Source organism: Monodon monoceros, unplaced genomic scaffold (assembly GCF_005190385.1).
Source record: "Monodon monoceros isolate NGI ecotype Baffin Bay Population unplaced genomic scaffold, NGI_Narwhal_1 Super_Scaffold_18, whole genome shotgun sequence".
Taxonomy (NCBI): Eukaryota; Metazoa; Chordata; class Mammalia; order Artiodactyla; family Monodontidae; genus Monodon; species Monodon monoceros.
This window is the reverse complement of record NW_021703774.1, coordinates 18,603,813-18,622,728: the sequence shown is the minus strand read 5'-3', so window position 1 is coordinate 18,622,728 and position 18,916 is coordinate 18,603,813. Positions and strand designations below refer to the sequence as shown.

Sequence of the window (18,916 nt, the reverse complement as noted above, 5' to 3'; positions counted from 1 at the left end):
TAACAGAGTCCCACTGATTGGAAGGGTTATAGTTGTGTGATGGTGCCACGTAGACAGGTTAACTCATCAGGCCCTTAACTCTTTGTCTGTTTAAGTTAAGGGAGAATGAATCAGCAACATTAGCATCATTTTATAGTAAAGATTTTTTAATGTGCATTTCCAGAGGACTCTTCTATTCAAATAAGAGTATTCTACCTCATGTACTATTTCTGTAAGCCCATCCATCACAATGCGGGACCAAAACAACAAACAGACTTGGGGGCACAAGGTCACATAACATTAAAAAAAAAAAAAAAAAGGCTCCACCCACTCAAATTGCCTAAGAGAATACGGTTAGGTTTACATCAGCTTTAGGTTCAGTTTAACAAGTTAGAGGTGAGCAAGAATTCTTAGTTGACAAGTTACAGAAAAGCAAAAATTCTTTAGCCGGGAATGGATTATCTTTTCTTCTTATTCCTCTGGTTCAAGATCTTAAACTAAAATTATTATCTTCTGTGGAGACAAATCAAGAAAAACTGTATTCCCTAAAAGAAAGTTTCTCAGAAAAGAATGGGCCAGTTACAGGAGTCCTGTGCAAGAATATTTGCTTCCTGGACTAATTTCTAATCAGTCTTTAGTAACTTGCATTATTAACACTGAGTCTAATTTCATTCGGTGTTTAACAAGTGTCTAATGACTCCATACTTCTGTACCCTCTGTTCATTTGCATGGGAAAGGAGAACAGGGGAGAAATAGCTGGGTTTACTGGGAATTTTGCTAATGAGGCTTGAGCCTCAAGCCCCAGACCCTTTCGAGACCCTGCACTTCATTTCGGTTTTGATATTTTCTTTTCTTAAAGAGCACCGTCAAATTTTATCCACTTCAGGTCACACCAAATCTAGATTATTCCTGGGGAGAAATCAAGTCTCTTCTCTCAAGGAGCTGATGGTCTGAGAATGTTCTTTTTCTCCCACCCCCTCCATAACCCTTGCCCCCTCACCTCTCCTAAATCAGTGCTTCCTCAGGCACTGTTTGCACAAGATTCACCTGGGATGGTGCTGCCGACACAGTCACAGGCATATCACGATTCTGATGCAGGTTTCAGGTAAGTCCTGCTAATATCCCTCTGGGGATGAAGCATGGCACTGATATTTCTGCCTCAGTTTCCCTAAATTTCCATGCACTTTCTAGAGAGTGGCCAGAGTCACAGCGTGCAAATCATAATACCATGCAATTCAGCAATATTTCTTGGATGAATGCAAACAATAATTAGTTCCTCATTCAAAATTATTACCACAGTATAAAATCCAAACTCCTCGGCATGCTGGCCTTCAGGCAGCTCCAGGTCCACCCTCCTTCTGCCGCTTCTCCTTTACCCCCAGTGTCCCTATGATTCTGAAATGCTCCCAGGCACCCTTAATATAATGGCCTGTCGTGCTTTTAGGCTTCCTAACTGGTGGCCTCCTTTACCCACCATGACCCTCACTCCCCTTCGTCAGCACACACAGCTACGCAGCATGGCTTCTGGGTAGCTTGATTTGACCCCTCTCTGACCCCACACCCCCCTTCTCCAGGCAGATTTAGGCATCCCTACTTCTAAGCATCCTTGGCACCTGATAAGCAGTGCGTTAAAGTACTCCTCACGCTGGGCTGTCATTGCCTCCTAGCCATTCTTCTCCTGTTGGGAAATTCTGAAGGGCAGGATCTGTATCTTTTTATCTCTGTATCCAGGGCTCTTATTATGGACCACAGCGCCCGGCCCATGATAGATGATCAATTTAAAAACATTTTTTAAAAATGTAGAGAGGAATTAAAGAAATTAGATAACAAACAACAGGATAATATCAACAAGTAGACAACTTCTGTATACTTTGCTATTTTTTTCATTATCAAGTAATATGAAGTACCTCCATGTGCACGGATTTATACTAGCCTCCATGCAAAGGTTTACCCTAAAATGAAACTTTTACCAGCAAATAGGGGCACATTTCACTCACACAAAAAAAGTGTGGTCACCCAAGGGAGCAAAGAATTGATAAGGTATTCAAGAGCCTCTCCCCTCAGAGTTAACTACTTGGAATCTCTAGACTGGAACCATGACCTCTGCTCCTCAGAAGCTGGAGTTGCAAGTTTTGGGTTCTCATCCAAAGGCACCACTTCCACGCCTAACAAGTTGTGTAACACCTGCAAGCTTCTGTTTCCTTATTAAAAAGGAGAAAATAGTACAGACTTCACAGACTGTAGGCTTTGATCCTAAGGATCGAATTAAGTAATTTGCATGAAGCCATTCATTGGTTCTGTGCCTGACACCCAGTAAACACCCAGCAAATGGTATTTGTTGTTGTTATTTCCAGTGCTTACAAAGTTGAGCTGACTCCCAATGTTCAATATGATTCCTGGTCCTTCTCATTACAGAGCAACACCCGGCTATATGTATTTCTTGTACAGATCACAGGTTACAACTGGGCTCTGATGTGGCTGTCCTTTTATGGCTACAAGGGGCTGAGTCTTTGGAGGGTGGAAATTTCTAGTTTAAACTACATAGGGGAGTATATGGTCCTCTAGGAGAGAACTCAGGCCAAGCATGGAATGTCCCCAGGTCCTGGTTCACAGGCAGATCTCCTATATCCTCCTGGGGCTCCACTTTGGGGTCTGGGGCTTCCGGAAGTCTCAAATATTTGAGCACCCCTGGATGCTACAGGAAAAGGAGAGATGGCTGTTCTCTTCATCTTTTTTTTTTTTTCCCGTTAGTTATCTCTGAGCTATGATTAGACATTCTAGCCTTGTCCCAGACTTGCTACAATTTGGAGTTGCCATTGCTTGCTTTGGGGCCTGAGCACTGAAGAGAGTGAACAGCGCCCCCTGAGGCCAGCGAGGTGATGGCAGCAGTAATAAGTGAACAACTCCACACAAGGCGAAGGTGATCTTTGGAGGAGAGCCTCCCCAGCTGCCAACCTCAGAGGGTCTGACTTGGCACTGCCTAAGGAGCACATCTGGGCATCAAGCGTAAAAGCAGCAAGCCGCTTACCTCCTCAAAGGCATTGCTGCCTGCCACCACGATATTCGGCCTGAAATTGTCCATTTTCACTTTCTTCTCCAGCCTGGTATTCAGATCTGCCAGGGAGGCTTCTGAGAGGACCATGATGGGGCTGCAGTCCGGGTAGGCCACCTGTGCCAAGGACACAGCATGATCATGCCTCGCTGCCCATGGAATGGCTCAGACCAACTGCACAACTAAGCAAAATCCAGAAGAAAAACCACCTGAGTGCAGAAGGGGAGAGTGGTGCTCAGGAAGGATAGGTGACACTGAGGGCTTGGAAACGGCCAAGTCAGGGTTCCTGCCCACCCCGGACGCAGGTGGGGCTCCTCATCCACACACTGAAGGCAGCAGCCAGGCTCAGGTCCAGTGTTACCCTCCAGCCACATCTCTTGTTCTTCCTCAGGTGCCCAGCAGTGAGCCCCTTGCCACATCATCAACACCACCGGACAGGGCAAGGGTCTCCTGCCAATCAGCTATACTCTAGCCATGATTTCCTTCAGCAGCACCATTCACTCACATGCATTTATTAAACACCAACTGTATATTAGGCCCTGTCCTAGGTGGGGAAATAGCAGTGAACACAGCAGATCAAAACCCCTGCATTCAAGGAACTTTTCATTCAGGGATCGTGAGGAGAGACTTCCCGAGGTGCATTTTGAACCTCATCTCACAGCAGAATGAAAGGCTTTGGCTTGGGGGCTGTAGCTGACACAGGAGGAGGTGACTTCTCAGCCCCGGAAACAACCACACCCCACTGGCTGTGAAGGGAGGACTTGGAGAAAGTCTGCTTCTGTGCTTTTAGGAAACCTGAATTTAGTCCCAATCAAACTTCACTTTTGCCTCCCAGCCCATCCTCTCCTGAGTCCCCATCTCCCCGGGAGTCACCCCTGGCTTCTCCCTCCACAGTTCCTCCCATATTCCATCCTCCATGCATCCTGGAGAGCCCACCAGGCTCTCATCCGCTTCCCTCTCCATCCCTGATACCTGCCCAGGGAGCACCCTCAGTACCACTCCCCTGGGCCATCTCTACACTTTCCTAACTGAGGCCCCAAGAGAGGCTCTCTGTGGACCCAGAAGGAAGCCAGAAGTGAAGGGCAGGTCTCTGCAAGCTCACCTGGTACTTCTGGCCAACAGAAGGGAAAATTTTGCTTGATGGTCTTCCCTTCATGTTCTTTTCAAACTGAACCAGCCTGAAAGCTTCTGTTTTCAAGAAGTTGGTGAACCACTGAGCAGCCTCATCACCACAGTCCCTGCCCTGGATGTCAAGACCAAACACCCTGGAAGGGTCACAGAGAGCAGTGAGGTTACTTTCTTCATCAACACACCGAGTGATGGGGTCAAGAGGGAAGTGCTGCTGGGACCTGACTCTCCCAGAAGACCAGTAAGTGGTCTGTGGGCCAAAGCTGGGCAGAAACAGAGGGGGAGGGAGCAGGGAAGAGCTTGTCAAACCCTAATAGGCTTGTAACTCACACAGATCTCGTTGAAATTCAGATTCTGGTTCAGGAGGTTGGGCTGGAGCCTGAGATTCTGCATTCCTAACAAGTTACAGGCTGCTGGTCCACGGACCACACTTTGAGTAGCAAGGATTTAGGTTACTTTCAGAAGGGGAGAAGAACGGTGGTGTGGTAAAGGCACCCTGAGCTTGGAGTCTGGCAAGACCCGGTTAAAATTGGAACTCTGGGGCTTCCCTGGTGGCGCAGTCGTTGAGAGTCCGCCTGCCGATGCAGGGGACACGGGTTGGTGCCCCGGTCTGGGAAGATCCCACATGCCGTGGAGCGGCTGGGCCCGTGAGCCATGGCCACTGAGCCTGCGTGTCCGGAGCCTGTGCTCCGCAACGGGAGAGGCCGCAACAGTGAGAGGCCCGCGTACCGGAAAAAAAAAAAAATTGCAACTCGGCCATCTCTAGTCTGTGACATTTAGCAAATCATTAAACTCCTCTGACCTTCTGTCTCCAGTTGTAAATTGGAGATAATAATATACCGCCTGCCTCACACGGTGGACACAGATTCCACCAGATAACAAAGTGGTCTTCAAGGATTTTTTGCTTGAGTGCCCCCAAAAGATACAAGCTATGTACCCCTCACAGAATTACAAGTTGGCGTGTAAACTTTTTTCTTTTTTTTAAGTTGAAATATAGTTGATTGATAATATTGTGTTAGTTTCAGACGTGCAGCAAGTGATTCCGTTTTATATATACTTTTTCAGATTATTTTCCATTATAGTTTATACAAATTTTTTTTAAGATTTATTTATTATTTATGTATTTAATTTATTATTTTATTTTTGGCTGCGTTGGGTCTTAGTTGCGTTGTGGTGCGTGGGCTCCTCTCTAGTTGTGGCGCGTGGGTTTTCTCTTCTCTAGTGGTGGCGCGCAGGCTCCAGCACGCGTGGCCTCGGTAGTTGTGGCACATGGGCTTAGTTGCCCTGTGGCATGTGGGATCTTAGTTCCCTGACCAGGGATCGAACCCAAGTCCCCTGCATTGTAAGGCGGATTCTTTACCACTGGACCACCAGGGAAGTCCCCATACAAGATATTGAATATAGTTCCCTGTGCTGTACAGTAAATCTTTGTTGCTTATCGATTTTATGTACCATAGTTTGTGTCTAGTAATCCCACGCTCCTAATTTTTCCCTCTCCCCCTCACTTTCCCCTTGGTAACAATGTTTGTTTTCTATGTCTGTGAATCTGTTTCTGTTTTGTATGTAGATTCCTTTGTATTATTTTTTAGATTTCACACATACATGTTAGCATATAATATTTGTCTTTCTCTGTCTTACTTCACTTAGTATGATATTCTCTAGGTCTGTTCATGTTTTTTATAAGTTTAATTTGTTATGAAAGATTAAATTTCCATTGAATTATAAATATTAACATTTAAAATAAAATTACATCATAATTTATATATTATGTCTTAGTATTATAAATATATATAAATTATATTAAATAAAATAAAATTATGCTTTTAAAAGCATGCAATGGAATCCCAATGCCAGGCTAGTTTGATATCTATTTTTAAAAACAATCTTTTTTTAAAATAAATGATTAAGGGCTTCTTTTATGGTCCACATTTTAAAAATTATTTTTAACTTTTGTTCCCAGTTTTATTGAGACATAATTGACATACGTAAGTTTAGGGTGTAAAGCATGACGACTTGACTTACATATATTGTGAAATGATTACAAGTTTAGTCAGCAGTCATCATCTCATATTTTTTTTAAGTTTTTTTCCTTATAATGAGAACTCTAAGGATACACTGTGTTAATAGATGGAATGGAAGAAGTTGAGTTATAATAATTTCACTCATCCTTTGAACCCTTCTGTGATCTTTGGCACTTAATAATCATTCATCAAAAAGTCTTTTTAAATAATTTATCAGCAAATTTGATTAGAGGCTCCTTAATCTTAGCGTAAGACAAAGACTTTGAACCACTATCTTGTAGGATGACTTTACCCCATCACTGGAGACATTCTCCTTTATCAACACCAGTATATTTTATTGTTTGGGCCCCATAGGTTTTCCCCTCCCAGAGCAGTGCTCCCTACTAAGACATGGGGAGGGCAAGCCTTTCATCTGTACAAAGGGGAGGTGGAGAGGAGAACTTGCCCCCTGCAGCTAAGATCACTGTTGGAGGGAGAACCTATGGGATTTGAGGATCTGGAAATTGATTCCCTTGCCCGCCCTCTGGTACCACAGGAAATGTTTGCACCTCTCTGTGTGAGTGCTTCTCCCAGCTTGAAGGCTCCTGGGGTGATGTATGTGAGGGAATCCAAGGTGGACTGTGGACCCCGAGGCCCACAGTCCTGGTCTGACTGCTACACACGCCTCATTCTCTGACAACCTAGCCCACCTACTGTCAAATCTCCGTGCCGTTCTTCTGATGTTTCTTGGCCTTTTCCTTCTCTCTAAACCCCCTTCTTGGAGCTGCTGTTTGGCCTCGGTCCCCCTGCCGTCTCATAGTCCTCTCTCTCAGAGCCTTCAGCCTTTCCCCTAAAACTCTCCTCAACCAACCAGTCTACTATCTCACACAGATCTGATTGCACCGTTCATCAGCTCCTTAAGTATCTGTTCCTGGGCTGAGCACTTCCCTCAACCCCTTCACCAGAGCCCTCGTGTATAAGTGCGCACACTTCTACCCTCAGCTTCCATCCACTCAGATAAGCTTAGTGTGGGCACTTTGAAAAGTAGAAAGCACCCAGTGGGGCAAGGGAAAACTGATTATCCAGTGCCCCTTCCCACTCCTGAAACATATCCCTCCCCTAATCCTTCCTCCCTCCCACCCCTGCAGCAGACTCTATCCCTCTGCCATTCCACCTTCTTCAGTTCTCTCAGAATTTGGGAATTCCCTGGCAGTCCAGTGGTTAGGACTCAGCACTTTCACTGCCGTGGGCCCAGGTTCTATCCCCAGTCAGGGAACTAAGGTGTCATAAGCCATGCGACGTGGCCAAAAAAGAAAAAAGAGTTCTCTCAGATTTTTATGCAAAGTACTTGCTTCCACATTCTGATACAAAATGTTCCATCATCAACTGCCCATAGAAAAAACCTGAATCTCCACGTGTGAGTACAATAGAACTAACATTAGTTAGTAATCTACTAATTCATAAAGTAAAATAACTTACTAAAAATACTTAAGAAGACATAAAAGTTTGAATGGATTTTTATAAAGAAAATCCAGGCAGTTTTACTGGAAATTTCCACCAATGATCAAAAAATAAATACTACCAAAGATAAACAGAAAAAAAAATTTTAATTGTCATCTAAAATAGGAACAAAAAGTTAAGATATTTAGGACTAAATCTAACAAAAGATGTACAATTCTATTATAGAGAAAATTATAAAACTTTTTTTTTAATTTTTGAATCTTATTTTATTTTTTATACAGCAGGTTCTTATTAGTTATCTATTTTATACATATTAGTGTATATATGTCAATCCCAATCTCCCAATTCATCCCACCACCACCCTACCCCGCCCCGCTTTCCCCCTTGGTGTCCATACGTTTGTTCTCTACATCTGTGTCTCCATTTCTGTCTTGCAAACTGGTTCATGGGTACCATTTTTCTAGATGCCACATATATGCGTTAATATTCGATATTTGTTTTCCTCTTTCTGACTTACTTCACTCTGTATGACACTCTCTAGGTCCATCCACATCTCTACAAATGACCCAATTTCTTTCCTTTTTATGGCTGAGTAATATTCCATTGTATATATGTACCACAACTTCTTTATCCCTTCGTCTGTCGATGGACATTTAGGTTGCTTCCATGACCTGGCTATTGTAAATAGTGCTGCAATGAAGATTGGGGTGCATGTGTCTTTTTGAATTTTGGTTTTCTCTGGGTATATGCCCAGTAGTGGGATTGCTGGGTCATATGGTAATTCTATTTTTAGTTTTTTAAGGAACCTCCATACTGTTCTCCATAGTGGCTGTATCAATTTATATTCCCACCAACAGTGCAAGAGGTTCCCTTTTCTCCACACCGTCTCCAGCATTTGTTGTCTGTAGATTTTCAGATGATGCCCATTCCAACCCGTGTGAGGTGATACCTCATTGTAGTTTTGATCTGCATTTCTTTAATAATTAGTGATGTTGAGCAGCTTTTCATGTGCCTCTTGGCCATCTGTATGTTTTCTTTGGAGAAATGTCTATTTAGGTCTTCTGCCCATTTTTTGATTGGGTATAAAACTTTTCAAAGAAGTAAAATAAGATATAAATAAGTGGGTAGGGGCTTCCCTGGTGACACAGTGGTTAAGAATCCACCTGCCAATGCAGGGGACACGGGTTCATTCCCTGGTCCGGGAAGATCCCACATGCCGTGGAGCAACTAAGCCCATGTGCCACAAATACTGAGCCTGTGCTCTAGAGCCTGCAAGCCCCAACTACTGAACCTGCATGCTACAACTACTGAAGCCCGCGCACCCAGAGCCCATGCTCTGCAACAAGAGAAGCTACCGCAATGAGCAGCCTGCACACCGCAACAAAGAGTAGCCCCCACTCACTGCAACTAGAGAAAGCCCATGCACAGCAACAAAGACCCAACACAGCCAAAATAAATACATTAAATAAATTAAAAAGTTCCTGTCTGAAACAGTTTAAGGTAAAAACTTGCAATTGTGTGGGCCACTTCGATCTGAAACTAAGATGTTTCTTCCTAACAAGCTGAAAACGGTTTCAATAAAAAGCTTGAAAAAAGAAACGAAAAGTCTACAATTCAGTAAATTGGTCATTAAAAAAAAAAAGATATAAATAGAGACATCGCTGGTGGCACAATGGATAAGAATCCAACTGCAAATGTGGGGGACAGAGGTTCGATCCCTGGTCTGGGAAGATCCCACATGCCATGGAGCAACTAAACCCTTGAACCACAAATACTGAGTCTGCGCTCTAGAGCCCGTGAGCCACAGCTACTGAACTTGCCTGCTACAACTACTGAAGCCTTCACGCCCAGAGGCCATGCTCCGCAACAAGAGAAGCCACCACAATGAGAAGCTCACACACCGCAACAAAGAGTAGCCCCTGCTCGCCGCAACTAGAGAAAGCCCGCGCGCAGCAACGAAGACCCAATGCAGCCAAATAAATAAATAAATAGATAAATGGGGAGGAAAATGACATAAATAAGTGGGGAAAGATAACACGTTCATGGATAGGGAGGCTCTATGCAACAAAGATGATATTAACTATGTAAGCACTAATATTTATTTAAGTGCCTGAGATGATCCAGGCACAGTTGAAATAAATAAATAAATAAATAAATAAATATATGAATTCATTTCAATTTTCTCTAATTGAGCCTCAAGTTCAATTCAATACAATTCCAATCAGATGGAACACAATCTCCAGTCAGGAGATACAGGTGGTAACGTCTCCACTAATGCCCTTGTTTGCCTGGCAATTCTGAATAGAAGTCCATCCTACTTGAATAAAAGGAGACAAACCCTAAAGATTGGCCCTTTGTATCCTCTCTATATTTGTATTCATCATGACTTTTTCCTTTTTATATTTTTGATGCTTTGACATCTTGGGACTTGGTGATGCTGAAGGAACTACCCCTCCCAGGGCTAGTCAATTCCTAGAGATAGTAAAACACTAGGCTTTCATAGGCAAACCAGCCAATCCAGAGCCCTCACCCCTTGTCCATACCGTTGTGCTTTTATACCCTGGCCACTGTCCCCTGCTCTAATCACCCAGGACCAGGTACCAGAAAACTAGGGACAGCCCATCTGCCCCAGAGCCAATTTTCCCACAGCCTGTAGAAACCAGAATAAAGACTCGTGTTCACATTTTCCCCTGCCCTCTCTGCCTCCTGACCGACCTGGTATTTCCCCATGTGGCCCTGCATGGTATGAGCCTCCTGTTTCTAGGGATCTGTGAATATAAAAAGCTTCTTTCTTCATGACAGTCATTTCTGTATCTGCATGTCTTGCCCCATCTGATGAAAGCAAATCTAAATATCCTTAATGCAATATTCTGCTTCACCCACTCATACCTGACCCCTGGCTTGATCCCAACATAGACTAGACTTCTCTTAAGTATTTCCTTTACCAGTCTCATCATCTAGCATGCAAAGTGTAGCAAGGCAGAGTACAGGGTGGAACCTAAAGGGAAATCAGTTGTCACAGATCCCCAGAGGCCCCCAAGCAGAGCACCTGCAGTCATGGATCTTGTTTGAAGAACGTGGCTTGCTCGGCAAAACCAGCTGGTCCATGCCTGGTGCCCTGAGGATAAGGCAATCATCCTCATAGGTAGTGGAGACCAGCACGAGGCGAGGCTCCTGCCGGGCAGTCACCATGTGTCCACCTTCCTTAATCACCAGCCAAAACCTGCCAAGAAACAAACAAGGGCGCATCAGAAAATCTTCTACCACCCTCTCCATAGCTTCCCTCTAGCTTTCTATTTCATCAAAACCCTCCCTCTGCCCCAACTCAGGACCCAACAATTTTTTCCAGACAGTATCCAGGTCTAGCCAAATTTTGGGGGTCCAAAATTCTTTGGCTGTTTGGTACAAACAGCCCTGGAAAAGAACATCTGGTCAATGTATGAAAATCCCCACTCCTGAAAATCCTTCTGGTGAGGCTGGTGTAGGGACCTTTCTCAACTGCTGGGGCAACTACTTTGCTTACTTTGGGTCTTTGCTTTGGTCAGAGACTCCCCTGAGCCTGTCTCTGGTTGAAGCAGAATGTCTTCCAGGTCTTTTTGCTGTGGAACAAGATGGGGTTGACCAACTAATGGCCCAAGCAGACTGAAACTCTAGACAAAGGTCTTGAATGTTTGTGACTCCAGTGGATGCAATCCAGCCTCTGCTGGGTTTAAATTGCTGGGGCGTGTGGACCCTGATCAGGAAACCCCTAAACAGCCTTTCTTTTTCATACACACATTAAAACTTATATAATGTTATAAGCCAATATTACCTCCATTTTAAAAAAAGAAAATATATCTATACAATGGAATATCATTCAACCATAAAAAAGAAGGAAATCCTGCATTTTGTGGCAACACAGATGAAACTTGAGGATGTTGCAATAAGAGAATAAGTCAGACAGAGAAAGACGAATACTGTATGATCTCACTTGTAAGTGAAATATAAAAAGGGGGGAACTGCTAGAAACAGAGAGTAGATTGGTGGTTGCCAGGAGTTGGGGGTGGAGGAAATGGGTGAAGGTGGTCAAAGAGGGAAAAGAGATCCTAAGAGGAAAAATTTTTGGAGATGTAATGTACATTATGGCAACTATAGTTAATAATACTGTACGGCAGGGGTCCTCAACCCCCGGGCCGTGGACTGGTACCAGTCTGTGGCCTGTTGGGAACCAGGCCGCACAGCAGGAGGTGAGTGGCAGGTTAGTGAGTGAAGCTTCACCTGCCGCTCCCTGTCGCTCCCCATCGCTCCCCGTCGACCGCATTACCGCCCGAACCATCCCCCCCCACAATGCCCGTCAGTGGAAAAACTGTCTTCCACGAAACCAGTCCCTGGTGCCAAAAAGGTTGGGAACCGCTGCTGTATGGTCTACTTGCAAGTTGCTAAGAGAGAAAAGTCTCAAATGCTCTTACCATAACAACAAAGCAGAAATTATGAGAGGTGAAGGATGTGATCACTAACCTTATCATGGGAGTCATTTCACAATATATATGTGCATCAAATCATCACATTGCACACCTGAAACTCACACAATGTTATATGTCAATTATATCTCAATAAAGCTGGAGAAGAAAGAAATTCATGCAAATCATGTGTTAGATAGGAACTCCATTCACCTTCTAGAGAGCACCTCCCTCCGCCCCCGTTCTAGGCTCAGCTTTCACACGTTGTGTATCACATCCAAGGGGACAGTGGGGTGCGGGGTGAGCTGAAGAATGGAATGGAAGGTTGACCTGCTTAGGTTGGCTAAGCTCTTATCGATAGTAGAGCATGTATTTGGGGTGACACCGCACAAATGATTTGATGACTAAGAAAGAAAAACGTGCCACCCCTAGGGGAAAGGAGTTTCAACATCGCTATTCTAGACAGAGCAAGTGCAGTGGGTGAGGAACTCTGCGGGCTCTGATGAGTGAGCCACCACTGAACGCTGGGGCCTCCCACATGTGAGCAGGATAAAAGGGACAGCCCCTTCCAGAAGGAGGGAGATATTTCAAAATATGACTGGAGCCAGATGGAACGTTCACAATAACCTGGTGAGAACATCTGCTATTATCACAGCGCAGGGAACCCAGGGTCTCCTGACCCTGGCAGGTAATCTGCCCTCTGGAACCTCCCAGTCAGGCAACCTATCCCTGTCCAGGTTCTGGATAACTCCCCTCCCCTGCAACCAAGCCAGCAGACAGGGGCTGGGTCCTGAGCCCTGCTAACTGGCATGTGCGTTGGTGCGAGGGTACAGCGGCAGGGATGGTGAGAGTGCAAAGGCATTTTAGGAATTGCCGTGGCTACTCTTCCCAGGAGTTGAGGATGCTGGACAGTAGTATGTCTCCGACCCTCTGAGGAGGCCACCTTTTTCTTTCTAGGGATCTTTGGTTCCCAGGGTTCTCTAGCCCGTTCACCTACGGGGTGAGGGTGGGTTGTGTGACCCAGGGATTTCCTTTCTACTTTGTTACAGCCCTATTCCCTCAGGCCTGGGCCCCGTTCCTTATTTCCAGCCTCATCCTTGGGTGCAGAGGCCTGGATGACCCTGTTCGATGAACTCCACCAAAGTCTGCACTTGAACTTCCAACATGGCCCATCCCCCTCTGAGACAAGGCTCGCCCTGAGAGCTGCACATGACCAGATACATGTCCAGACAGGAGACACCCCCCCCCCCCCCCCCCCCCCCATGGCCCATTATTTCTGACAGTCAGCCCCCTCCGTGGGCTGAGTCTTCTCACCTGCCGTCCATCCCCCAACTTTAGCCCTTCACTCTGGCTCCCAAGCCACGCCTCCAGCTCCTGCCTGTTGTATAATCACCTGGGGGTTAAGCCCTGGGACGTAGCAGGAGAAGTGGTGGCTAGAGGTTCTGTGCTAATCCTGCAATGGAAGGGGCAGGTGGCAACTTGCAAGCAGCCCAACACTGCGGTAGGATGAAGACCACAATAAAAGATGCAGAGGTGGGCTTCCCTGGTGGCACAGTGGTTGAGAGTCTGCCTGCCGATGCAGGGGACACGGGTTCATGCCCCGATCCGGGAAGATCCCACATGCCACGGAGCGGCTGGGCCCGTGAGCCATGGCCGCTGAGCCTGCGCGTCCGGAGCCTGTGCTCCACAACGGGAGAGGCCACAACAGTGACAGGCTCACGTACTGCAAAAAAAAAAAAAAAAAGATGCAAAGGTGCCCTCGGCAACATACCCCAGCCAGCCACCCCCATCACCCTGTGACCGGGATGATGATAGTTTTCACCTCTTGCACACAAATGATGCCCAGGGAATGAATAATGACCTCTGTTCTGCCAGATCGGGAAGAAAGGATATGTCTGGAGTGTGGATTTTTTCACCACCCATTTTTTCTCGTCTGCAACCCTGAAAGCCAGCACATTTGTTTTACAAAGAAAACATGAGTATGTGGCGTGAAGAGCAGTGCAGAGACCAGAGCTCAGAGTCTCTAAAAGAACAGCGATGCCATCCCTGAACAACCAACAGCCATGTTCAGGAAGCAGAGTCCAAGACAGCTGGAAAGTCTCATTTCTAAACTGGCAAACTGGCCTGGGAAGTAGGAATGACTGAGCTGGAAAAGGGGGGAAAACAGGAGCCCTACCACAGAGAGCTGGAGGGTAAGGGCAGGAGGGAATGACACTTGGGATAATAAACTTAGCAGACTCATGTCTCCAAGAGGTAATAGTCTATGCAGAAGAAATGAAGGGCTGGATTTATCAATGGGCAAGTCATACGTGGTTGCTGAGGAAAGTGAGGGTTTACAAGGTCAGGGAGGGCAGCCATGCCCTCCCAGCACCTGTACCAAGCAGCCAGTGTTAGCCTTCTGCTGGATGGACTTGAGCTCAAAGCTCAGAGCTCTCAGGCCAAGCATTCGCACAAAGATGCTAAAGGCTTTGAGCAAAATCGCTCTAGAAATTTAAGGCACAGAGCACTTAGAGAGGACGCTCTCGGCTTCTTAGAACAGTTCCAAAGACACAGATTCAAACTGGAAATAAATAAAGGCCGGCTTTTCCTGCATTCTAGACTATTTGTAGTTTTGTGATTGAACTCTCAAGTTGAGAGAATAACAGCATTTAGCAGAGTTCTTTCCAGCTTGCTTTCGAGTTTCAATTATCCTTTAATAAATAAAATCTAGATTTGATAAGGTCTTGGAGATCCTCAAGTTCAACCTCTTTTGCAAATGTAAAAAAAAAAAAAAATGAGGCTCAGAGAGGTTACGTGACTTCGCCTGAAGTCTCCTGATCCCTGGCACAACCCTTGCCCTTGTAAATCACATGCTGGTTTTACAGGAGGGGCATGAGTGCTGCACTCAGAGATCTGAGTTCAAGTCCCTCCAGCACATAATGGTCTTGTGATCCTGGGTGAGATACTCATTCTTTCTGAAACTGTTACCTTATTTGCAAAGTGGACACAATACCTAGCCCACAAGATCGTTCTGAGGCTTAAATTACATCATCTGTTGAAAGGACTTAGTTAAGCTTCTGCTGCATGTGAACCATTGAACAAAAGTTTATTCCATCGTTTTTCCCTGCCTCATCCCAGTCTCCATACCACACCACCCCATCCCAAGCATTTATTGTTCAAAACAAGGGAAAGTTGATACAGTTCCCTCTATTTTCAGATGCCCACAGAAGCAGAAAAGCAAAGGACAAATATTCTCTTTCCATGGAAGCAAGAGTCACAGCAAAGTAGTGACCATGAGCAGGGGGAAAGCAACAGTTATTCTGATGAAAAGAGGAAACACAGATAAGAACTGAATCTCTCTGTGAAATAACCTCAGTCCTTCACATGAGGAAGGAAGGAGCACAAGTCCATTTTCTCTGGGTGTGCATCCTGAGAATCTACCTCTTCACTCTGCCTGAGGTCTTCCCAGTAGTCAGAAGCCTTTTCTAAGCCTTCACACTTGAATAGGCTTGAAAAATGCTCTTATTCTTAATGGTCACAGAGAAAACCCTCTCATGATGGCATCAGAATCACCTGGGGAGATTTAAACACCCCCCCCAACATGAGTTTGCTTCACTCTTGGTGATTCTGAGTCCGTAGGTCTGCGATGGGAATCTCAGGAAATTGTAGTCTTAAAAAAACTCTCCAGGATTAGAAATCTGAAGTGAAAGGGGATGGAAAATGCCCCATGAGTTACATGGTCTGCACACACAGCGGTGCTCTACAGCAAGCTGAAGTCTTTCAGTGTCGTGGGAGCACACATTTCTTTAAGAGGACAGCAGTTACATGGTCTGCACACACAGCGGTGCTCTACAGCAAGCTGACATCTTTCAGCGTTGTGGGAGCACACATTTCTTTAAGAGGACAGCAGTCTTCAGAGAAGAGAGAATACACGTGTCCTGGAGTGAACTCAGGACAGCAAACAGCCTCTCTAGAAGGCTCCCTGAACGACCAATTTGCAAACCTCCCTCCCCCTAGACACAGGACCGCAGCTAATCCACCCAAGCCAAACAGGAAAGCACCTTCATCCTAAGGAAGCAAAGAAGGAGGTTCCCTTCTTCCTTGTTCACTCTTTTCAGGGTTTAGCATCCTTCTCTGTCAAGGGTGCTTTCCCCGTATCTAGCTGCACCATTCTGTGTCCATGAGCATGTGTCTGTGGACTCACCTTTGGGGGGAGAAAAATGACAGGGCACCTTTTCTTTTCTGAGGGAGGAGGATGAAATTTCTATGTGCCATGTCCTGTATAGGTAGGGACTTTCCGAGTTCTTCACTGAAAAGCACCCTGCCTCTGGGGGAAGGGGACACACTTTTGTTCTAATGGCAAGTATTATACGCACAGTCTACCTGTCACCTCCTCTCCCCAAAGGAAGACTTCACTCTGCTCATTCTGTATCAAAGTGGGTCAGGCCCCCCACCGCCTGCGTCTCCCAAGCGCCTTTCCCAGCACCAGAAGCTGTGAGGGGCAAGCCCCAGCAAGGTCAAAGCCAGTGTCCTTGAATAAGACTTGGTTTCAACATTGCTCCCATCTACCCACTAGTGCCAATAACGTTTTCTTTTTCTACAGTTGTGCTCATACTAAGAATCAGAAAGCTTAGAACTAGAAAGAGCCTTGGGGATAACCGGTCGGACCCTGTCCTTCTACAGAGCCTCTCCTCCAGGGGGCAGGAGGCAGAGGCTTTGTAACCGAGCAGGACTCTCCAAGGCCTTCCCAGGACAGGCCCTTTCCCCATATCCTCTGGTTTAGCTCCTCTCTGAAGTACCTAGATAACAGTATTATTTATTTATTTTTTTTTGCGATATGCGGGCCTCTCACTGTTGTAGCCTCTCCCGTTGCGGAGCACAGGCTCCGGACGCGCAGGCTCAGCGGCCATGGCTCACGGGCCCAGGCGCTCCGCGGCATGTGGGATCTTCCCGGACCGGGGCACGAACCCGCATCCCCTGCATCGTCAGGCGACTCTCAACCACTGAGCCACCAGGGAAGCCCGATAACAGTATTTGATGCACATTTCCTGAATTGTTTTACAGATGTGACAACCCCCCATCAAATGGAAGATGTTAACTACTTGATGATCAAAAGTGCATAGCCCCAGGCCTCCTGGAGCCAAAGGAATGATGATGTTAACCCCTGTGGCACCGTCCTCTTACCTCACCATCAACCAGCTGGAGAACTGTGCACGAGTTGATCACATACCCTGTGACACGCCCCTCTCTCACCTGGCTTTTTTTTTTAACATCTTTATTGGAGTATAATTGCTTTACAATGGTGTGTTAGTTTCCGCTTTATAACAAAGTGAATCAGTTATACGTATACATATGTTCCCAAATCTCTTCCCTGCGTCTCCCTCCCTCCCACCCTCCCTATCCCACCCCTCTAGGTGGTCACAAAGCACCGAGCTGATCTCCCTGTGCTATGCGGCTGCTTCCCACTAGCTATCTATTTTACGTTTGGTAGTGTATATATGTCCATGCCACTCTCTCACTTTGTCACAGCTTTTTAAAATGCTTTGCCGAAACCTTTCAGGGAGCTCTGGGTCTTGGGGGGCCTGAGCCACCCGTCTCCTTACGTGGACTTGCAATGAACCTTTCTCTGCTCCAAACTCCAACCTTTCGGTTTGTTTGGCCTCACTGTGTCTTCCGGCACAGGAACTTGCGCTAACATCTTGCCTCCACTACCTTTCCAAATCTGCACCAGACACGAACTTCACCTTTCCAGCTTCAGGATCAAAGGCAGAGGATCCAAAAAGCAGCCCAGGACACGCACGTGGCAAACCTCCCTTCTCCTACCCTGGGACAGGCCCCAGCTCCCCAGCCCCGCTCCCTCCTCAGCAGGTCCTGCGCTGTCGCCGCGCCCGGCCCTACCTGTCCCGCAGGTGACCGCTGCGCAGCCCCAGGGCCGTGCACTCCGCCGCCTTCACCGACACCCCCTTGCAGGACTTGACGGGGTAGATCCAGAGCTCTGCCACGGTGCCCACCTGTTGCAGCCGCCGGCGCCGCCTGGGCCGCGCGCGGCGCCAGGCCACGGCCCCCAGCGCCACCGCGGCCAGTCCCAGCGCGGCGACCCCGAGCCAGCGGGGCCGGGGCTGCAGCGCGGAGAGTCCCAGGCGGGCAAGCGCGGACGAGCCGGCGGCGCCCATGACCCAGCGATCGCGGGCGTGGGTCTGAGCGCGGACTAGGCAGCGATTGGCGTGGGGAGGGCGCCCGGGCGCTCAAGGCTGCAGGCGAGCGGAAGGAACCAGAGTTGGCCCAGGCACCGGCCCTGGCACCCCTTCCGTGCGCCGAAAGGACTGGCTGTGCGCAGGGAGGGGACGCCTGACTGGGCGCCAAGGACCAGGAAGTAGTCGAGAGAAGCGAGGCAGAAAGCGAACTGGGATGCTCGGGTGCCCTTGGGGGCGGTTCGGGGGGCCCCACACCAGAGGCCTGGCTGCCCACTGTCTCTGGAACAGTCACTTTCGCTTTACTTCTCCCCTTTCCCGGGGCCCGGCGACTCAGCGTAACTCCTCACCCGCCCTCACGGTCCCCGGCTCCCCACTGCCCCTTCGCTCCCTGTACTGCCCACTTTGTTGCGTGATTGCAGCGCAGGGAACAGTGCAAGTGGATGGTAGATTGCAGAATGGGTGATTTTAAATGTTCAGGAGCTCCTACTGGCAGATCGCTCTGAGAACTGCAGAACTTTCGGCCCATAACCTGCTCCGTGGAAACTTATGCACTCTGAACAAACTCGAGTGTAGCTTCTTCTTCTTTTTTTTTTTAATACATCTTTATTGGAGTATAATTGCTTCACAATGCTGTGTTAGTTTCTGTTGTACAACAAAGTGAATCAGCCATGTGCATACCTGTAT

General features: G+C 47.0%; 1 protein-coding gene across 1 annotated transcript in view; it reads right to left on the bottom strand.

Moving 5' to 3' along the window:
- Window positions 1-18,325, bottom strand: part of MARC2 (mitochondrial amidoxime reducing component 2) — a 33,778-nt gene extending 15,453 nt beyond the window's left edge. The window contains exons 1-4 of the mRNA XM_029227143.1: window positions 17,937-18,325; window positions 10,670-10,843; window positions 4,134-4,296; window positions 3,008-3,148 (exon numbers count right to left, since the gene is read on the bottom strand). Of these exons, the coding sequence (XP_029082976.1) occupies window positions 3,008-3,148; window positions 4,134-4,296; window positions 10,670-10,843; window positions 17,937-18,211 (753 nt within the window). The 5' untranslated portion in view covers window positions 18,212-18,325. The remainder of the gene's footprint in view (window positions 1-3,007; window positions 3,149-4,133; window positions 4,297-10,669; window positions 10,844-17,936) is intronic.
- Window positions 18,326-18,916: the final 591 nt, after the last annotated feature.